At 39.7% G+C, this 20,404-nt stretch overlaps 1 protein-coding gene across 5 annotated transcripts in view; it reads left to right on the top strand.

Annotated features, from left to right (window-relative positions):
- STXBP6 (syntaxin binding protein 6) overlaps window positions 1-20,404 on the top strand; it is a 205,574-nt gene that overhangs the window by 149,316 nt on the left and 35,854 nt on the right. For 3 of the 5 annotated variants that reach the window (XM_061611530.1, XM_061611531.1, XM_061611532.1), the window contains exons 3-4: window positions 7,684-7,814; window positions 9,910-10,075. The exons of 1 other annotated variant lie outside the window; for it this stretch is intronic. In XM_061611530.1, the coding sequence (XP_061467514.1) occupies window positions 7,684-7,814; window positions 9,910-10,075 (297 nt within the window). The remainder of the gene's footprint in view (window positions 1-7,683; window positions 7,815-9,909; window positions 10,076-20,404) is intronic. One more of the 5 variants, XM_061611533.1, reaches the window with a different exon arrangement.

Raw genomic sequence — 20,404 nt, 5'->3', positions numbered from 1 at the left:
GAAAATATATAGGACCCTGATTTTTTGCAAGCATGTCTTACCCACTGAATAATGAATGTAATAGTCCCTCCTGAATGGATTCAGTCTTTATGCTTTTCTTTTTCTTGATTAAATCCTTCAGAAGGTAATCCCAAATATGGAGTTATGGGTGGCTGTTCACTCCTGGCTATCTACTACCAGAAATAGATATCCTACAGTATAATTTTATATACATTATTCTTGATAAATAAAAAGCAATACAACTGGCTAAGATTAGTATCTTGTAAATGGAACAAAGCAATCAGATACCATATCAAAGGGACAAAATGTCTACTGAGATTGCAATCTTCATTTCCTACTCATCTGCACCAGCAAAGACATCTATTTTTATAACGATACCAATCTGTTCTACCAAATAATTAATGTAGATCTAATCCCTCTTATCTGATTGATGTTGAAGCAGTAAAATGGTGATTACTCAGTGCCTTATTACTGACCTGCATTTAAATTGTTTTGATTAGCATACTTTGATCAAAGAATAGAGATTTGGGATTTTGAGTGTAAAAACTGGTTGACTTAAAGATATAGATGCTGTTTTAGTGTGCTACTGGTATTCTTACAGCATTGTTCTAAAATACATATTAATTAAAGTGGATTTGCATGCGAAGATGTTCATGTGCTGCTTTGAAAGACAACATATGAAAGCAAATAACATAGCAAGTCAGTTGCCTTGGTTCTATTACTATTACATAAATAGGAAATATATTTGGATATCCAGAAAATTGAGGTTCATAACAGAATTACAGTGCTAGTCCAGCAACATTAGATAAGCAAATCTGTCTAACATCAGGACTACTAAAAGCATTGTCATTCAAACATTCCAGCAACTTAATGGCATTTTGTAGGATAGATAATAAATAAAGGATTAAATAAGTACTAACCCAGCATACAGACCAATTCAGTTGGTGCTTAACATTTTAGATTCATTGAGACTAGTGCCTGTATATCAAATCATATCCAGCTACCCTTCTAATATGTCTGAAGACTATGCCACCATCATATTGCTTTATTTTATGATCATTAAGCAAATGACTTGTAAATAGCTCCTTCAAAGTATATGTGATTTGCCTGAACGAACCAAAATCATTAGAATTAAGTCATAATGCAGAAACAGATTGTCATTTTTATACCCTGCCTTTTCTCATTGAATTCAAGGCAATTTACAAAAGAAATAAAATGTAATAAACACGAACATACAGAAAAGATCAAATAATAGGCGGTATCCAACAAAGTAGTTCCATCAGCGCAAGGCCTTCTGGCTGTACAGTGAAATTCCCCCTTTCCTTTCCTCTCATCTCCCTGCACCCCCCTCCCAAATATATTCAGGGTTTTCTCCCAGCTCTCCCCAGCAAATGGGGGAAGGGCACAGGGAGAGGAGGAAAAGAAAGTTCCATTGCACAAATGGAAATCCTTGCACTAACGCAACTACTTTATTGGATAATGCCCAATAAAAGCCAGCAATGAATGCAATAGAAGCATCATAAAACATAATTAAACAAACTGGGAGGTAAGCAGTATATTCAGCCTTTAAAGCAAGGATGGGGAACCTCAGGCCCAAGTACCCATCTGGCCCTCAGGACTCTCCACAGACCACCCCCTTCTCCCTAGGCAGTACCCCTCAACGGCCCTGCTTCACATCTTCCTTGAGTATTTTTGACAGGCTGAAATGTGTCCTTGATAATGTCTTTGACTCGCCCAGCAGGAAGATGAGTGTGTGTGAAAACTAACCTACTGTACAAATGTAACATTTAGACTTGTTGCTTCACTGACTTTTGCCTCTGGCCCCTCCCATCACTGCCATGTGGCCTCCAGATAGGTGCCCAGATAGAAATGCTGCTCTTCGGTTGTAAAAGGTTACCCACACTTGCTTTAATTTTTTTAAAGCCTAAAAGGCTCTCAATAGAAACATCTTGATACTGTGGCAGAAGGCTAGTGAAAGGGCCAGCTTAACCCCTTGAGCAGGGGATTCCAGAGTCTGGGTGCAGCAACAGAGAAGGCCATCTCCCTTATTAAAGTCAAACATGGGTTTGGAACTGACAAGAAGGCCTCCAAAGATTATTAATAAGTGGACAGGCTCATATGAGAGACAGTGGTCCATCAGATCACTCTGGCCTTAAAGCATTTACAAGTCATAACCAGCATTTTGAACCTGGAAACAAATAGGGAGGCAGTGTAGTTGTTTCAGCTGTGGGGTGACATGTTCTCAATACCCAGCTCCAGTTAACAATCTGGCTGCTGCATTTTAAACAAGCTGAAACTTCCAGCATTTTTCAAAAGCAGCCCTGCACAGAGCATATTGAAGTAATCTAGTAACTAAGACTTATGTCACCATGGCCAGGTCTGCCTTCTCCAGAAACAGTGGGGCCTATTTATAAATATACAAATAAACCAGTGCACCAGTAGTTTGTGCACCAGCTTAAGCTGGGCAAAGGCACCTTTGTCCACTGCTGTCACCAGAGCAAAAGCTGGGATCAGAAACCTCTATGCTACTCCATCCACCAAAGGCTGATTCTGTTTTGTCAACTGCTTAGAGGTTTTCTAAAATCAAGTGGTATACACTTTTGTTAAATAAATAAAATATTTCTACATTGGCTGTTCTGCTGACCAGGAGTACCTGTTTCAATATTTTCAGTACATGCCGCTGGTAGTTTGCTTGTTTAAAAATAAAATGTCTTCTGGTTTAATATGGACAGCCCATCTTCGTCTTCTTTGGGCAGGTTATTTGAAAGATGAGCAACTTTCTATTTGAATTTTGAAAAATTAATGCTGTCATTCCCACAATGGAAACTTGAAGTAAGCTTGCCCAGTGTTAAGGTATTCCAGTGTCAGTAGAAAGGCCAGACAAAGACATAGCAGACGAGTAACTAAACTGTGGCCCACCAGATGTGGAACTGCAGCTGCCATCATCCCTGATCTTTGACTATGCTGGCTGGGGCTGATGGAAGTTGTCACTTCTGAGATACCAGATCTGTCAAGTTTTCATATCTTCCTTTTTATCTATGCAAGGTTTATCTAATTCTCTTTTGTCTGTGTTATAGTTCTCCACCATTAATGGAGCCCTGTCTCATTCTCCTCCTTTTGGGGGAGGGTTCTCCCAAAATTGCTTACCCTTGTCCACTTCCCTGGCCATCATCCCAAACATTGTCCTTCCTCAACAATGGAAACACATTTTACCTAACTTTGTTTATTTCTAGTGTTTGGCAGAGGTATAGTTACCTTCTACCAATGTAACACCTTCCTTAATTTTATCCAATTAATGCAAGTCTATGGTGAAAGTTGCTGCATAGCTGCCAGAAATTTTTCAGGCCATGGTAAAACTTGCATGGTGATGGCACAGGCTTCAAAAATATGTGCCCTAGAAAGGCCACACCTCAATCAGTAGTGTGTCTGCAGGACATGAAGTAGTCATTTGCAGAACCACAGACATCTCTATGAAAAAAATTACATGCAAAATGCAAAAACAAATGACTGAGAATATAATCATAGAAGTAGTTCAAATCGTTCATTTATCATCCAGGTGATAATGCAACAAGTAGGTGTTTAGTAAGAAGACTACCTTAGAGACGATAGCTTTGCCATTTAAAGTTCCTTCTCGCCATTAAAGTAACACACTGTAAGCATGAATAATTGAAGAAAAATTAGTGATTACTAGTTTGTCTGTGTGCGTATATGCCTTCAAATGCAAGATAAATTGAATTAGCCAGCAACTACAAAACAAAATGTCACATGGGACAAGAATATACAAAATTAATTTGAACAAACTGCAGAAGCATATTCATTATATTTTCATAACGTTTTATTTATGATTTTCCAACACCCGGCCCACAAGTATACCATGTGTACTCTGGATTCCAAAGTACTTGTACATTTCATTTGTTTGCAAGAAAAACAATAACAGGAACCTGATAACCCTCCCCCCTAAACAGTTTCAGGTATATCAGATTTCTCTTTCCATATCAGTGGTCATCTTAGATGGTCAAACCATAACTGACAATGTGTGGATGATGGATTCATTGGGTGGCCTGGTTGCTTACATGCTGTCGCGCTCCAGCTCCCTCAGGAGAATCGGGGGGGGGCTGGATGAGCGTCAGTTCCGGCCGCTAGGGCAAGGGGAAGAATCAGCGGGTGTTGAGACTTTCAAGGACGAGGCGGGAGAGGGTGTGGTTGACACTGTGCCAGTTCCCATGGACAGTTCTCCCACTGAAGAAGACCGTGCTCAACTTCCAGATGCCCCCATAGAGCCATTGAGCGATGTCTTGGTGCGCACGCCCACTCCACCTCCCCTGAGCTTCCCTCTTGGCACTTCAAGTGCTTCCCCACCTCCTGAAGCCAAGTCAGCACCTATTGAGACTGTATTGTCAGATAAGCCAGCGGAGGCACTCCCCCTTTCGCCCCACGCCAGACACTTGGAGAAGTGCTTCAGTCAGGGGGAGGGTCTTCGAAGGAGTCAGAGATTACAGGCGAAGACCTTTCCTACTTAAGCCTGCTCCCCCCTGACTGGGGTGCTGACTCAACTTCCTTCACATGCTGCAGAGTTTACTTAGGTAACCTAGTTAGGGATTGCAGTCAGCTAGCATAGTGTGCCTATGAAACGTATTGCCTTCGATATTACTTTAATAAAACGGGAATTAATTCCATCCCTGTCTCCGTCTCAGGAGTCTCACTCTGGGCAGGACACATGCTGAATAAAGCAATATTAACAAATTTGTCAGGGTCCACTTGTTAGTTGTGTGATTTTAGTCTCCAAGTAAGTTTTTCCATTAAAGCCATGTACCAAATCCTTTGAATCTCTTGTTCCAGAGTAAGATTATTTACAATTTTTCATTGTTAGGCTACTGTTTGGCATACTACCACTAGTAGAAAGGTTATCAACCCCTTATGTTCCAAACTTCTTGGCTTCTTTCAGGCATGGGGCTTATTACATTAATTTAACAGATTTAAATGGTAGTGCTTCTGTTCCTGCTACCTGCTGCTGCTACCTGCGCCTAAGCTGGAATACCAGTACAGTTTCATCAGGCAAAAAAACCAAAAACCCACGCTCGTAAAGGACAGGAATGCACAGCATGCTGAGATGCCTGTCACATGAGAGGCTGCAGCTAGTGAAAAACTTTGGTGATTTTCCAGGTTCCCAAGCCTGTAAACAGATTGTTTCTGGTATTATTTATCACGGGAATTAGTGCTAAGCTTGCAGTATATTCCACTAGAATTCCAGAACTAGCTTGTACGTTGTATGAAAGAGCAAATATAATGCACAAATTACCAGGTAAGAAATCATCAGAATAATGGAATAAAGGGCAGTGTGAAAGCAGCCCTATTTCATCAATAAAGAGTGTTAATGCCAGTTTTGAATCACATTCAATTTTTTGCCCAGTCATTGTTCTTATCTTCCTGAAAACCTGTTCAGAAAATGTTTAAATTAACACAGCTGCACTGCATATGGAATGTCCTTAGATTATCACATCCCCTTCAGCAATGTGAGCTAATTTGTGGATTAATATGGTGGCATTTTAATTGAGTATAATACCATCTGTGTACAATCTTAACATCATTTTCCCTTATGTTTGCAGATATGGATTTCAAAGGGGTTTTTATCCCATATTTTGCTCCAATTAGTTCTCTTCTATTTGATAAGTTAAGTCCTCTTCTCACATGCATTTTAGAGTTTTTAAGTCACCATACATCACCTCATTCATGATTTTGTATATTGTTGATAATAATTACTTAGAAGTAGAATTCAGTATTAAATGTTCCGGGGTGAGTGTGGTCTGGTAGCTTTGTTGGATACTTTCAAACTGCCAGAAATGGGTAACCAATTTGTCTCTGCTTCTGCAGACTTTGATGTTTCCAGTAGGAGGGGTGATCCCTGATTATAAATCTTTTAATGTAAAAATACACTTTTCTTTCCACTTCTCAAATGGTACACTGGTTTTTTTTGGTAGAGCAATGGATGGTGCTGAATGGAATTTAAAGGAGAAATTGGGGGTATCATTTTTTTGCCCGGTTTAGGCCATATTTTCACATGTTTGGCCTGCACAAATGGATTATGAATGTTATGTATGACTACAGGTATGTGTGTTAGAAAAGGAAGGGCTTCTATTTTCCTTTTATTTTTGGCATCCAGTTCCGTGCTGCTCCATAAACATTTAGGGGAGTTCTGCATCATCAGAAGCTTATCTTTGATATGTGCAGCATATTTTCATAAGATTTCTGATCTCTTAATCATATCTATGTGCCATTTTAAATCTTCCGTGTGAAATGAAACAGCAAAAAATAAAAATAAAAAATCCATGAGATACACACATACTTTTTTTTTTTGCATGAATGCACACTTGGTCTTAAAAGATGAAAGCAACAATTCTTTATTTAAAAGGCTATTCATTGTAGAAAAAACAAAAATGCATTCTCAATAGGTGCAGTTTTGCCAATGTGCAGAAGAGCTGCTTTTTATTTTTTTATTAAATAGCTGACCATTAGAAGCTTGTGAAGCTCTTTTAGTTTTTTTAACTCTATATATAGAAATCATTTTAAGTTGTTGATGTGCAGGAAACATATGAGTCTTTTCTTCTTTAAGAGTCTTCAACACATCAGTGTAATGGGCACAGAAGTTCAGATCCACTAAATCTTTTTCGTTTTAAAGGCAAATACCCTTCAAACTAAAAATAATAGCTAAGCATTCTCTTTTGTGCCATGCAAGGAGTTCTTTAAAAACGACACACATACATGTATCTTTCTCACCTGGCAAAACAAATGGTAACTATCCAGTTTTTAAATGACCCAGAGTGATCTAAAGAATCATTACAAGAGGTTTTTATGCTTACATTATTTGAAACAATGATGCCATCCAGTTAGGACTTTGGGGCAAAAGTCCTGGTCCCCTGGCAGGAGAATGAGCAGCAAGGCCCCCAAATGCAGCAGGGCTATCTTACTTCATTTGAACTTAGACAGTAATGTGTTTTACTTCATTTAAGAGGTGGTGTTCTAGAAGACCATTAAGTGCAGAGTCTTATGTGCACCACTGCTTTGATGCCTTGCTTCTACTTTGTGCTAAGTAATAAGACATTTTCAAATCTACGAAGCACCTTTGCAAGTGGTGTCTATGGCACCATGAGGAGTGCTGTGGTTAGAAAAGGAAACTGAAGAACTTATTCTGATGCAAGTGTAAAAGCACTTGTGAACACTCTCAGACCTCTTTGGATCCAGTAATTGAGAATGCATCAGATTCATGGGGCCTTTTTTGATGAACCAGAATAGTATGAACACCTGCAATTTGTACTTGCTGCAGTATCACCACAAACGCAGATCTGTGGCAGATAATGAGATATTGTGGCTGTGGCTGATGGAAGTTGTAGTTCAAAACACCAGGTGGGCACTAGATTGGGGAACGCTGTGGTGGAAGTTAGATTAGGGTCTTGGTAGGAGGATAATCACACTGCCGTGACTCCATTGTTTTATTTTACAGTTGCACATACTATATTGAGATCATTTTTGTAATGGGAGATTGAAGAATATATATCTACATTTCAGTATGTTGAGACATACTTGTCATGATTTATTGGAAACTGTCCATTTTGTCAGCAAGCATATGCACAGTTATAGAACCTTTTTGTATGCTTATACACAATCTTCTTTGCATTGCGTGTACAGTGACAAACAAGAAACCTACACAGGCATCTATTACAAAAGTCAAACAGTTTGAAGGTTCTACATCTTTCGTCCGAAGGTCACAATGGATGCTTGAACAGCTTCGTCAGGTAAACGGAATAGACCCTCATAGGGTGAGTATATTGTACCATGGGTTGTTTCCATTTAATGATGCTCTGTTACTGTAATGCTTATGGTTAGTATTTATTTTCCAAAAGAAAAATTCAGTTTTTGTTTTTTTTAAAAAAAAACCCAAGTCTAATAAGTGCTAACTTAAACTCTTCAGGATCCTAAATACACATCCCAAATGTTTCAACTTTCTTTGTAAATATTTGTAGGTTTCACCATACACTGAAAGCTCATTATAATGTGGGGGTTAAAGGACAAAGGATGAACCCACATTATAGGGCTTCCATGTTATAGTGAAAACTAAAGGGTTAAACCCAGCAAGTAGTACTGGTTCCTAGTGAGGAAAAAGCCCACAAGCCCGCCTCTATGGCTGAGGAACAGACAGGGAACAAAGAAGCAGGAAGGTAACAGATAGGGACAAACAAATAAGACAAATAAAACTCCACAGACAGTAAGAACTCGGAGAACGCTCAAGAGATAAGCATCCCTTAGGGAAAAAACACCAGGAAAGAAAAGGGCAAGAGGGAGGGGGACATCAGGAAAGAGATTTTTAAAAAGAATGCTGAGAGGAAAAAAGACACAGAAACACCCAAGGAAAGCAAACGGAGGATTCACCAGGGACAGAAAACAGAAAAATAGGGCATACAGTGTTTTATGCGGTGGACATGGTTATATCCATGGTATATCCGATTCCATGGTACAGTGAGACACCTAATAGCAAGTTTCCACTGTATTTCTACCTTTTCACTTTGGCTATTTTGGAAAAAAAAATGTTTGGTATCCCAGTGTGTGAGAATGAACTTCTTGTAGGCCTTCATGTTCTTTGCATCTGCTAACTTCATTATTAGATGCCTCTTGTAATAATTTGTTTTGTCCTAGTGTTGTACTGAGAATTTAATTACTATCTTCAGGCAACAAAACTTTTCCGGTTACATAAATATTTATCTTTATGGTAAGTGACACCAGGAGTAGTCCAGAGTCATTAAAAACAATACATTTCAGTGAGATGTACATTTTTACGTACAATTTTTCCTCCCACCCCTTGTCTTTATACTTGGGAGACAAGGGTATGCAGATGTTTGCAAATTGTTCCAGATGGCGTATACCATGCTGGAAACTTAACTGTTTAGAGGAAGTTATGTCTGACCCAATATGCAAGGCCAGCCCACAGACCAGTTACAGAATTTCATGCTGATAACATCCTGGAGGCACAGATAGAGCCCTTAACGTGGTGCTTCCCAACAGTACGTGCCAAATACAACACCTGAAGGATCATGTCTTGACAAAGGGCTGTTTTAGAATCTGAAAGATTCTGTCGCCTGATTCACATGCAGCATTAAATCATAGTTTAAAACAGCAGTAGCCAATGTGGTACCCTCCAGATATTGTTGGACTACAACTTCCATTATCCCCAATAATTGGCCATGCTGGCTTCGGCTGATAAGAATCGTAGTCCAGCAACATCTGAAAAGCACCACATTGGCTGCCTCTGGTTTAAAATAAGCTACGATTTAATACACACAAATAATTTTCCTTATGCTCCTGACTATGCAGTGTGGAGTAAAGAACAAGCCAGAGTCTGGTTTGTTGTGTTGTGTGCACCTGGACTCGTGGTTTGTTGCTGTCCAAGGCTTGCTCTTGCTTGACCACTCATGATTTGTTTGAAGGAAGTAAACCACAAGCCCAGCTTTGCACAATAAGATAAACAAGACTCTGGCTTATTTCCTCCCCTGCATAGCACAGCCAAGAGCAGGGGAATAGCAAAGCAACTGTGTGCATTGAACCATAGCTTAATTTCAAATATAGTTTAACAGTGTGTATGAACTAGACCAGTGTGTGACTCCTCGTTTTATATGGGAGGGGAGTTGGTCAGGTTAAACAGCCTGGGCCCTAGCAATTTTCTTGAATTTTGCAGTAATCCTAGTTACAATATTTTGTATTAAAATATTGGCTTAAATACATCTTCAAAAGTAACAAGAATGTTGGGTGTACATAATCAGTTTACATAGTTTTTTTAAGTTTGCTTTGTAAAAAAACACACTCATGGAGCTCTATAAGACTAAAGTATCTCTCTAGTAATTTTAATATTATTCCTTCTAGGATTCCCCAGAATTTGATTTACTATTTGAAAATGCTTTTGACCAATGGGTAGCAAGCACAGCATCTGAAAAATGTACATTCTTTCAAATTCTCCATCACACCTGTCAGCGATACCTTACAGACAAAAAGCCAGAATTTATTAATTGCCAATCTAAAATTATTGGAGGTAAGTCTGTGTATTTTGATCTGAATGGATGGCTCAGCTCTTTTCAGGTCACTAATGATTTTATCTAATGTGTTTTGCCTAAGCATTTACAGTGGCTGAGCCAATTCACCTGGGTTTCAGCGATAATTATAATATAGGTGCTAACATGAAATCACCCAAATCTGAACCAAATAAAAGATTTTTTAAATTGTCTGGTAGGTTTTGAAGCCAGGTGTCGTAGCTTTCCAGCCACCTCTACCTCTTCTTGATTTAAAAGCTGTAACTTGCCTTGGAAGAAACATTTCCTATGTTATCACTTCTTTCCTGGATTTAATTTGTGGTGCTTTAGTGCACAAGAATACTGCCTCCAGTTCATGTCGTCTTCCAGATATTGATTTGGAAGCCTGAAAATTTAATTCCTTTCTCTGCTGATTTTTATTTTCTTTTCATTGATTTTGCCTATGTTTCTAAAAGAGCTAAATTAGAATAGGTGTTGTTGAACAACATCCGCTTTCGTTTATGCACTGCTTTATTAAGCCAAAACATCTTAGTTTGTGTACTAGCCTTACTGAAGTTAGTAGTGTGTGAAAGTGCAACTGTGCATGTTGTTGCTTCAGATAACAGAAATCTTTGTGTGGCTGTCCCAGGGTTTTGTGATATCTGTGTTGCAATATATCATTGTTCCCAGTGAGATTCGTTATAATCAGATTTGTTAGCTTTTAACTAATTGAATCAGTCATTGAAGCATTTAAGGCAGCTGGTGTAAAATGTGCTTCCTACATACATCTGCAGCAAATGTGCTCCTTATTTACTATCCCCTGGTCTCAAAAGTGAATCTCACAGCATAATTGAAAACTACTCCAGAGGTGCTGTAATTTAGGATTAACTGAAGTTCAGAAATTTTCAGAAGCTCTGGAGGTTCATCTCCAGGGTGCTGTTCTCTCTACATGTCTGACTGAGGAGAGCTGTTTATTACAAGAACTGTTACAGTAGCAAGCAAGAACCAAAATGTCACCCTTAGTAATGTGCTGCTTTTTAAAGATATTATTTAATTCACAAGATTCACAAGAGGACCACTCTATGATTGCTAAGCTTACTCAGGAGTCTTTGATGAGGTACTCTGTCAGAAGTTGTTTGAAGTACATAATGTCAACTGGATCACCTTTATTAATACAGTTGTTAACACTCTCAAAGACCTCAAATAAGTTAGTGAGACAGAACTTATGCTGATTCTGGTTCAGCAAGACTAATTCTTCTGTATGCTTGGTAATTTTAACAATACTTTCCATCAGGTTTCCTGGAACAAACATTAAGCTAACTGGCCTGCAATTTCCAAGATCCTGCTAGATCCTTTTTAAAAAAAATGTGTTCAAAGTGGCAACATTTCAGTCCTCAGGTATGGAGGCTGATCTTAGGGACAAGTAACATTTTTTTTGTTGGTTTGATTTTATTGTATTATTGTATTTATATATTTTGATTGCTTTATTGTATGTATACCGCCCAGAGAGCCCTTGGGCTTAGGGCGGTATATAAATTAAATAAATAAATAAAATAAAATAAATAATTTTTTGTTAGGAGGTCAGCAATTTCATGTTTCAGTTCTTTGAGAACTCTCGGGTTGGATGCCTTCCAGACCTGGCAATTTGTCAGCTTTTATTTTGTCTATTAAGCCTAGAACTTCCTCTATCAGTTCCTTAGACTCCCTTCCTAGATCAGACACAGGGATCTTCCTTATATCTTCTGCTGTGAAGACAGATGCAAAGAATTCATTCAGCTTCTCTGCAATCTCCTTCTCCTGCTTTAGCACACCTTTGACTCCCTTGACATTTTAACCTCTAGCCACCTCCCTAGCCAGTCTCCTGATAATAATGTATTTAAAGATTTTGGTGGTGGTGGTCTTCATGGTTTTATCAATGAGTTTCCACAAATTCTTTTATAGCATCTCTTATTGTCTGCGTGTGCAGGAACATGTGCAATATGCAGCTGTATTTTTAAATTGGGAAACGAGAAGGCAGTATTCTTATTAAATGAGCCAAAGTTGCTAGTGGGTAGATGTTTGGAAACCATCCCAGTGCACGCATTGATTTAATGAGTTGCCTTCATGAAGCCACAGTTTGTCAGCCTCAACTCACTATCTGTAATAGGGATATTGTGATGGATGATATAAAGCACTTCACAAACTGAAGTGCTATATAAATCCTTAAATAGATAGAACATTAAATTATGAGCATTGCAGGTTCAGGAGGCCTAGCTAAGACATCTCTCATGGTACCATAAGAAATATTTCACAGACTTCGCTTCTAATTATTTGGTGTTCAAAACCAAATTTTCATGGTTTTGGAAATTTCTGTAGCTCTTTTCTTCCTGCTTTTGACTAAAGCTTGATGTTAAGGATCATGAATCTCTGCTTGAAATGCAGTAGCCATTAGAAAATACAAATGTTCCTCTACAATGAGGCATTGATCATTAAATAAAAGAGCAAAATCATTTTTAGCCCATTTTGTTATATATTGTTGCTTAGCTATAAAGAAAACATTTTATCATGGAATAGTTCTTAACTTTGCCTACACTGTGCTAAAGAAATTGCTACAAATTAGAAATGAAATCTTAATTTGAAGTGTGTGAATTAATTTATGGTTATATCCAGTGTTAGTCATACTCAGAGTAGACCTATAGAAATCAATGGACTTCTGTAACTTAAGTCCATTATTTTAATGGCTCTACTCTGAGTGTGACTTAGTTGCATACCTTCCATAACATTTTCCTAATATTAGAATTGTGGCTCTGTTGTTGCTGCTTACATTTATCTACAAAACTACTTGACAGGACACTGTGAAACTTGCTGACACTGGTTGTTGTTATTATGTGCCTTCAAGTCGACTACAAGTTTTTGTGACCCTATGAATCAGCGACCTCCAATTTTTGTTATGTGCCTTCAAGTCGATTACGACTTATGGCGACCCTATGAATCAGCGACCTCCAAGAGCATCTATCATGTACCACCCTGTTCAGATCTTGTAAGTTCAGGTCTGTGGCTTCCTTTATGGAATCAATCCATCTCTTGTATGGTCTTCCTCTTTTTCTACTCCCTTCTGTTTTTCCCAGCATTATGGTCTTTTCTAGTGAGTCATGTCTTCTCATGATGTGTCCAAAGTATGATAACCTCATTTTCATCATTTTAGCTTCTAGTGATTGTTCTGGTTTAATTTGTTCTAACACCCAATTATTTGTCTTTTTCCTGGTCCATGGTATCCATGTAACTTCTCAGAGCCCCTGGGCAGTCTCAAATTAACCATTAAGCTAATAAGGCTTAGATCTCACAATTCAGGGTGTGGTCAATGCATCATTGTGGGAGGGAGTGGTTCCAGCCACCTTGAAAGAGGCGATGATCCGACCACTCCTGAAAAAGCCCATCCTGGACCCATTGGTTTGTGACAACTACTGACCAGTCACAAATACCCCCTTCTTAGGGAAGGTGATTGAGAGGGTTGTGGTGGAGCAATTGCAAGTACTCTTGGATGAAACAGATTATTTTGACCCATTCCAGTCTGGGTTCAGGCCTGGTTATGGGACTGAGTTGGCCTTGGTTGCCCTGATAGATGACCTTTATCGGGAGAAGGACAGGGGGAGTGCAACCCTGTTACTCTTACTTGATCTCTCAGCGGCTTTTGATACCATTGGCCATGGTATCCTTCTGGGCCGACTTTGTGAGCTGGGTATTGGAGGCACTGTTTTACAGTGGGTCTGATCCTATTTCCAAGGTCATTCTCAGAGAATAGCATTGAGTGAATGTCTTTCGGCCTCCTGGCAGTTGTGCTGTGGGGTGCTACAGGGTACCATCTTGTCCCCCATGCTGTTTAACATTTATTTATTTATTTATTTATTTATTTATTTATTTATTTATTTATTTATTAAATTTATATACCGCCCGACTAGCAATAGCTCTCTGGGCGGTGAACATAAAATAGCATAAAAATACAATGAATAACAAAATAATACTAAAATACAATCAATAATCCAATACAATAAACATTTTTAAAAGTAAATCAGTGTAACTTAAAATGCTTCAGAGAATAGGAAGGTTTTGACCTGGCGCCGGAAGGAGAGCAGAGTCGGCGCCAGGCGTACTTCCTCGGGGAGACTGTTCCATAGTTTGGGGGCCACCACTGAGAAGGCCCTAGATCTTGTCATCACCCTCCGGGCCTCCCTGTGAGTTGGAACCCGGAGGAGGGCCTTCATAGCAGAACGTAGTGCACGGGCCGGTTCATATCGGAAGAGGCGTTCCGCAAGGTATCGTGGTCCCGCACCATATAAGGCTTTATAGGTTAATACCAACACTTTGAATCTAGCCCGGAAACATATTGGCAACCAGTGCAAGCTGGCCAGAACAGGTGTTATATGCTCGGACCGCTTGGTCCTTGTCAGCAATCTGGCCGCCGCATTTTGCACTAGTTGTAGCTTCCGAACTGTCTTCAAAGGTAGCCCTACGTAAAGCGCATTACAGTAATCCAAACGTGAGGTTACCAGAGCATGTACCACTGATGTAAGGTCCTCTTTACTCAAATAGGGACGTAGCTGGGCTACCAACCGAAGTTGGTAAAACGCATTCCTAACCACCGAGGCTACTTGAGCCTCAAGTGAGAGGGAAGAGTCTAAAAAGACTCCCAGACTACGAACCCGGTCCTTTAGGGGGAGTGTAACCTATATGAAGCCCTTGGGAGAGGTCATCAGGAGATCTTGGGCAAGGTGTCAGCATTACACTGATGATACCCAGCTCTATTTCTCTGTAACATCTGAATCGGGAGAGGTCATGCAAGCCCTGGACCGCTGCCTGGACTCAGTGGTGGACTGGATGAGGGCCAGTAAACTGAGTCTGAATTCTAGCAAGACAGAGGCGCTGTGGGTTGGTGGTTCCTGAGTTTGAATAATTGGTCAGTTGCCTGCTTTGGATGGGGTCGTACTCCCTTTGAAAGAGCAGGTTTTATTTTATTTATTTATTTATTTATTTATTTGGTTGCATTTATATACCGCCCTTAGCAAATAGTGCTCAGGGCGGTAAACAGCATAGGGTAAAATACATATATGGCAATAATAAAATCACAAAAACATATATGACATAAAAACAAATACAGTTAAACAGAAAATAAAAATAAAGGCTTAGTATACAAGATTAAAAAGCTAAAAAGATTAGAGTGATTAAAATGCCTGGGAGCATAAAAAGGTCTTTACCTGGCGCTGAAAAGATAATAGTGTAGGCGCCAGGCGTACCTCTTCGGGGAGGCTATTCCACAACTCGGGGGCCACCACAGAAAAGGCCCTAGATCTAGTAACCACCCTCCGGGCTTCACAATGAGTTGGTACCCGGAGGAGGGCCTTCGATGACGAACGAAGCGAATGGGTAGGTTCATAGTGGGAGAGGCGTTCCATCAGGTATTGCGGTCCCACGCCATGTAAGGCTTTATAGGTCATAACCAACACCTTGAATCTCACCCGGAAGCAAATAGGTAGCCAGTGCAGGCGAGCCAGAACAGGAGTTATATGCGAAGACCGACTGGTCCTCGTCAATAATCTAGCTGCCCCATTCTGCACTAGCTGAAGCTTCCGAACTGTCTTCAAGCGCAGCCCAATGTAGAGTGCATTACAGTAATCCGATCTCGAAGTTACCAGAGCATGGACAACTTCGTTCATAGTCTGGGAGTGCTCCTGGATCAGTCTTTGTAGCTAGAGGCCCAGGTGACCTCCATGGCTAGGAGTGCCTTTTACCAGCTTCGGCTGGTAACACAGCTACGGCCATTTCTGGACCGGGATAGTCTGACCACTGTTGTCCACACACTGGTAACCTCCAGACTGGAATACTGTAATGCGCTCTATGTGGGGCTGCCCTTGAGATTGGTCCTGAAGTTGCAGCTGTTGCAAAATGGGGTGGTGAGACTGCTCACTGGGGCACAGTATTGTCAACATGTCACCCTGCTGCTGAAAGAATTGCACTGGCTGTCCATTTGCTACCGAGCCAAGTTCAAGGTTCTGGTTTTGGTGTACAAAGCCCTATACAGCTTGGGACCAGGATACCTGAAAGACCGTCTTACCCCTTATATGCCCAGTCGATCACTGCACTCTGCAGGTGAGGGCCTCCTGCAGATACCATCTTATCAGGAGGTTCATTCCGCACAATATAGGAAACGGACCTTTAGTGTGGCGGCACCTCCCCTGTGCAATTCCCCCCCTTTGAATATTAGACAGGTGCCATCTCTGTTATCTTTTTGGTGCCTTTTGAAGACTTTCCCCTTTCAACAAGCCTTTTAAGTTGAGACCTATCCCAGTCTGCGTCTGTGTTGGAATTGCTGTTTAATATGTTCTTAAACCTTCTTCTTTAAAAAATGTTTTTAATCTTAGACAATGTTTTCAAAGCTTTTTAAAGATGTTTTAATGTGTTTTAAAGTTTGTTTTTATGATGTTCTAAAGTTTTTAGTTCTTTTGTTTGTTGCCCTGGGCTCCTGCCAGGAGGAAGGGGTATAAATCACATAATAAATAAGTAAATCACTAAGCTTTTGCACATATCTGAAGAAGAGTTGCAGTTATATATTGTTATGGGTTTGTGGCTTGGGATAGATGATTTCTATGAACCCCCTTCCAGCCTCTGATTTGGAACCCTGCACCTGGATGTAAGAAACCTGCTCCACTGGTCAGATGAGTCTCTTTTGTTAATCTAATACAGTGGCCAGGTGGGCTAATGCGTCGGCCAAGTGCCCATTAACTGGGAGATCCTATTGTTATTGAAACTCTTCAGGCGACCCCCCCACTCCTGGGGCCTAGGAGAGGCTTGTGTTTTGAGTTGAGTGTGAGTAAAGGCTGGGGCAGAGAGGCTGTCTGTCTGTACCATGGCTTTAGGATGCCTCCTGTAAGCCTGCTAGAAAATTCAAGATCTACTGGACTGCTGATGCTTTGAACCCGTCTATCTTAAGCTCAGGTTGGAATGTGTGTAAATAAATAAGCTATATTTCATAAAGACACCACAGTCTCCGCTGACCTTCTTTCCAAGGAAACCAAACCCTGGGCAAGCACAGGGACCCCTGGAGATCTCTCACCACTCAGAGATTGGGGTGGCATGCAACAATATTATAACAAGCAGGGTTGATTTGATTTAAATCATGATTTAATCGCTTCTCTGAAGGACTCCATGTTAATTATTTAAATCAATAGCGAGGAAGATTCTATTTAATCATAATTTTTAGTAGAAGCACATTATTGTTTAATATAACCTTAATACATATTTAGAGATGAAGGTTTCATTAGAAGGTATTCTCAGTTGTTTTCAGATTCATTTTCATCAAAAATGGAATGATAATTTGGTCGTTTTAGTACTAAAGCAGAATGAACGTATGAAGTCATTCAGGAGATGAACCAGCTCCAACTGTTCAATTAATCATAATATTTTTGTCATGATGTTCCAGAATCACCATCACTGAACAGACTTTTAAATTGTACTGGTAAGATTGTTTGTACTTTTAGTTAGTTTTCTTCTTCAACAAACAGCAACATTAACAAAACATGTACATGTATTTTTGAGTGGTTAACTATTTCAGTTTTTTAGATAAATTTAAACTTCTTTAAAAAATAAAATTTAGGCAATTTCAACCAAGTCAGTATGAGAAACCTAAAAACTGGGTGGGTCAGTTAACTCAGTCTTTTTCAGCTTTGTCTTCCTTGTTTATTGTCTGTAAAAGAAATACAAGCTTTTCTGCTTTTTCAGTTCCCAACTTATTTCTCAATTTAGAATGAATTAGTCCAAAGGAAGAAAAAATTCTCTCTACACTTGCTGAAGAGGCTGCTGCTGTTAAGAGCTGGATAATCACTTGAGTGGTCTCCTTGTTCAGATCTGCTCCATCTCTCCAAAGTCTCTATTCATTGACCTTCTCTTTCTTTGCACTTAGAGAGAAGCAAAGCCAAGAGAGAGAGAGTTTTCCTTGTAGGTGGAGCAGCCACATTTCTTAGTGGGACAGCCGAGGGAGGGGGAAAGGCACCTAGTGCCAACTAATCCCGTCCCCCTCACTGGTGGAGAGGATGTGAGGGCCATGCCAGGGGAAGGCAAAGGCAGTGGCCTTCCCCATTGCTCCTCCTCCATCCAGAGAGTGTGTTAACTTACATGAATTAAGTTTAATCTATTGAATTGTCTTGCCCTTTTTTGAGAGACCACAGAAATACCAGACTCTACAGCTTTGACGTTGCCTATAATTACAGTCCCCTTTCACCTGTGGTCTGTCCCTGTGTTCTGATTCTTTATGAACTGAACTACTTTGATGAAAACAGTGAGCTCTTGAGCTTGGGTTTGATGCTGCATCAGGTATCTCAGTTTTAGATTTCACCTGAAAAATAAACTTGTCCATACTACAAGTTTAGGCAAGGGGAGAGATAAAATAAATATTATAGACTGTGTTTGTGAACTGCTCCTTGAGAGTCCCTCCTACTAGTCTTGTTCCTGACTTCTAGATTTTCCTTCCTGTTGGACAATGAAGGGAAAACCTTTTAACCGACTACTTTATAAAGGATTAGAAACTAATTGTGGAATGCAGTTGGAATGTTGTTGGTTTTTTACTGGTTGCTGGGTTGATTTTTCTGTCAAGAAACCCTGAAAAGGCCTCATGCTGAGCTGCATATATTGGGAAAATCAGAAATTAGGCCTGAGTGACTTGAAGGCACATAACACACATACAGCTTAAGTGTCCAGCCAGCTAACTAACTGTAGTGTACACAGCAATATTTCTATTCCCCTAGGGCTCTTTTCATCCTTTGCTATCAAGAAAAAGAAGAAATGTTGTTATAGCGAGTGCTTTAAAAGAGTAAAAGGCAGCCAATTTTTCATATCACTTTATCTCTCTATTTCACCCTTTAGCAATAAGCACACAATCTTGCTCTACTCATTATAATAACTGCAGAATAAACAAACTCTTACTTCTTAGTGCAGGCAAACAAACATGCTTCTTTATTGCTGGCTGGGTAGACAGCACAACTGAAACTGAAAAGCAGAGCAAAGGAAAGTCCAAGGGGTGGAGTCTTAACTCTAGCCCATAATACAAAGTTCTAATATTTAATTCTTCAAGGGTCATTACAATGCTGGGGTTTTTTTTCAGGATCACTTATGTGATTGTGATCATAAAAAATGCACCGTCAGTCAGGAAAAGTCTTGAGTGAGCAGTCTTTTGAGGGCTGTTCCAGATGACACTTTTGTTATGTGCTCTCCATGCCTTATTCACTAAATTTTTCACAGAGTCCTATTCTTAAATTGTTCCTGTCCTTAAAACAAGCTGTCATTCTTTAAATGGGGGTTGCCATTGTCTGCCATATCACAAATTTAAAAGAAGACAATTTCCCAAAAAAATCTTGGGGGGGAGGGAAGCACAGCTCTAGGGGGGGTGATGACCCCATTCCATTCCCCCCCCGTTACAGGCCTGCCTGCAAAATAGGACTGATCAGGTTATCTCCCATCTCCATAAGCTGCTGTTAAACATATTCATAGAATATAATTAGTATTCATGATGATATCTTTGCCCTAGAGTCTGTTTTAGGTAATTGTTTTAAGAAAATTTTGAAATCCAATTTAAATCCAAAAAAATCAATATTTAAAAAAAAATGATTTCTTTTATTTTAAAAATCATTAATTTTTATCAACCCTGATAGCAAGGGAAAACCATGATTATTTAAGCTAAAATTATGGTACCAGTGTTGCTTGATTGATTATGAACTGTTCTGGCTCACTTTAGGTCAATTTGGTGTAATCAATCATTTTACACTACTTCTGTTCTAAGAAAACTGTTATCTGTGCTGTATTCTTAGGAGCTGATTAATTTTGGAAGAATGTTATAGTTCAATTTAAGAGCCTGCTTATCAAATCATAGATGGTAAGACAGTGTCTCTTTTAGTAGTGTTTTCACAAGTGACTGTTTTGCATAGGTTCCTTACAGTCCAAGAACTTCGTGTGTGTGTGTGTATACTGCCTTCAAGTCAATTCCAACTTATGGTGACCCTATGAATAGGGTTTTCATGAGGCTGAGAGGCAGTGACTGGCCCAAGGTCACCTAGTGAGCTTTATGGCTATGTGGGGATTCGAACCCTGGTCTCCCAGGTCGTAGTCCAACACCTTAACCACTACACCACACTAGCTCTTTAGCTGATATTAAAACTGGCACACCATCACTGGTAATTTTCCCCTCCCTCAAATTTGGAAATGCTACAATTACAGTTTGTAAAAAAAGTCAAAAGCCTTTGATTCTTTCTGACCTGATCTCCTTGGTCTAAGGGAAAGCATTTTTAAAATTATTATTTGGGGTTTTCAGTTTCAATGTAATGAATTTA

This window comes from Rhineura floridana, chromosome 2 (genome assembly GCF_030035675.1).
Source record: "Rhineura floridana isolate rRhiFlo1 chromosome 2, rRhiFlo1.hap2, whole genome shotgun sequence".
In the NCBI taxonomy this organism is placed as follows: Eukaryota; Metazoa; Chordata; class Lepidosauria; order Squamata; family Rhineuridae; genus Rhineura; species Rhineura floridana.
Note: the sequence above shows the minus strand (reverse complement) of the source record. Positions and strands in the feature narration are given on the sequence as shown.